This window comes from Eimeria mitis, genomic scaffold (assembly GCF_000499745.2).
Source record: "Eimeria mitis Houghton genomic scaffold, Emh_scaff8926, whole genome shotgun sequence".
Classification (NCBI taxonomy): domain Eukaryota; phylum Apicomplexa; class Conoidasida; order Eucoccidiorida; family Eimeriidae; genus Eimeria; species Eimeria mitis.
Genome location: NW_024016544.1, coordinates 1 through 1,680, shown reverse-complemented (window position 1 = coordinate 1,680; position 1,680 = coordinate 1). Strand labels below are relative to the sequence as shown.

Here is a 1,680-nt window from a genome sequence, read left to right as displayed (position 1 = left end):
TGAGACAGCAGCCAGCAGTGGCAGGCACCAACCAAACCCTAAACCCTAAACCCTAAACCCTAGACGAGCATGCCATAGACCCTAAAAAAGCAAGATATATATACACCTAGTATTGTTATGCATTTATTTTCCTTTTGATGAATCCTTTCCTTTTGAATATTTTTTCTCTTTTTCGTATTTTTCGTTGTATTTCTTTCGCTTTATTTCTTCTTATCTTTCTTCGTGCATGAGCTCTGGGGTTTTCTAAGAAAGTTTTCTGCGCCTTCAGTCTCCTCATCACTCGCTTAGCTGATACATTTTGTCTTGTGGTTGTCAGCAGCACCCGATACACCTCTTCCTTTCCGCTGCTCCTAAGCAGCTGCTCTAAGCGCCGCAGCAGCAGAGCTCCCCCCGTTGCAACCTCCCCCAGCTGCTGCACAGGGGTCAAGCTAGCAAGAGAAGCCCACAAGCTCTGCTTGTTTTGTCCTACACGAGAGGTCCTGCTGCTGCTTTCTTCTTCTTTGTTTATTCCATCAGATTCAAGCAACTGTGACAACACAGAGTCTGCTGCCAGCTCTGTGTGTAATGTAGAACACCGGTATGCCGCATCGGTGATGTGCTCTAACACCGCTTGCACCACGCCCCCTGCTGTTGCCGCTGCTGCTGTTCCTGCTGCTGTTCCTGCTGCTGTTCCTGCTGCTGTTTGTGTCTCATCAGATGGGCTTTGCTGCAGCGCTGCAAGCGGCAGCAGCTTCACCAGCGAGGCGAAGAAAGTCAATATACCTGAAACTCGCGCAACGGTGCCAGGGGGTCTGTCAGACTGGGGCAGGCCGTCACCGGTGAACCCCAGGCGCCCCAGGTGTACACGCAGCCAGCGGCTGAGTCCCGCAGCAAGAAACACCAGGGGATGCATCTGTACGGATTCATGAGATAGTTGGTTTCTGCTTATCCCTTCTTCATTCTCAGGAGATAAGATTTTCCAGTTGGCTTTCACAGTCAAAGGAAGTGCTGCTGCTGTAGGTTGCTGCTGCTGTGCTGCTGTTGCTGCTGCTGCTGCTAAGAAACTATCCGTGTCGTCCTTCGCTGCTTCTCGCTGCATTTCATTCAAAACAAATTCTTCTGCTTCCTCTCCATCTGTCTGATCTTCTTTTTCTTCTTCCTCTATATCTACCGATGCGCTCTCTTCGTCCGCCTCCTCTTCCACCGCGTTGTCATCTCCTGAGTGGTCTCCTGACGCGTAAGCTGGTTCTGCTTCTGCCTGTACTGCAGCAGCAGCAGGAGAAGCAGCATCAGCAGCAGCTGCTGCAGCAGCAGCAGTTGCTGCTGTCGTCTCTTCAGCCCCTGTATCTGGTGCGGAACGGTCTTCTTCCGCCTGGCCCTGCTCCTGCTCCTGCTCCTCCTGAAATGCAGTTTCTTCTCCCTGCTGCTGTGGGGGTTGCTCCCCCATGCATGCGTTTGCTGCTGCTGCAGTGCTGCTCGCGTGCAGCTTCGCATGCGTCTTGCTGCGCTGCTTTCGGGTGAAGACAACAAGGTGAGGGAAGCTGTATGCGATCTGAGCCCAGTTAAGAAGAGCAGCAACAGCACAAGGTGCAGCAGAGGGATGCCGCTCCAGCATGCTGTCTCTGCCGAAATGCTGCCCCAGCGCGAGGCCTAACGATGCCAGTGGTGGGGTCTCCTCTACAAATTGCTTTTCTTTAGGGG

General features: G+C 52.6%; 1 protein-coding gene across 1 annotated transcript; it reads right to left on the bottom strand.

The window, feature by feature from the left end:
• Positions 1 to 115: 115 nt before the first annotated feature.
• Positions 116 to 1,594, bottom strand: EMH_0096160 (uncharacterized protein; the record flags this gene model as incomplete). Its single annotated transcript, XM_038023223.1, has 1 exon — positions 116 to 1,594. One exon carries the CDS (start codon positions 1,592 to 1,594, stop codon positions 116 to 118), a length of 1,479 nt encoding a protein of 492 aa, XP_037879077.1.
• Between the last annotated feature and the right edge of the window lie 86 nt (positions 1,595 to 1,680).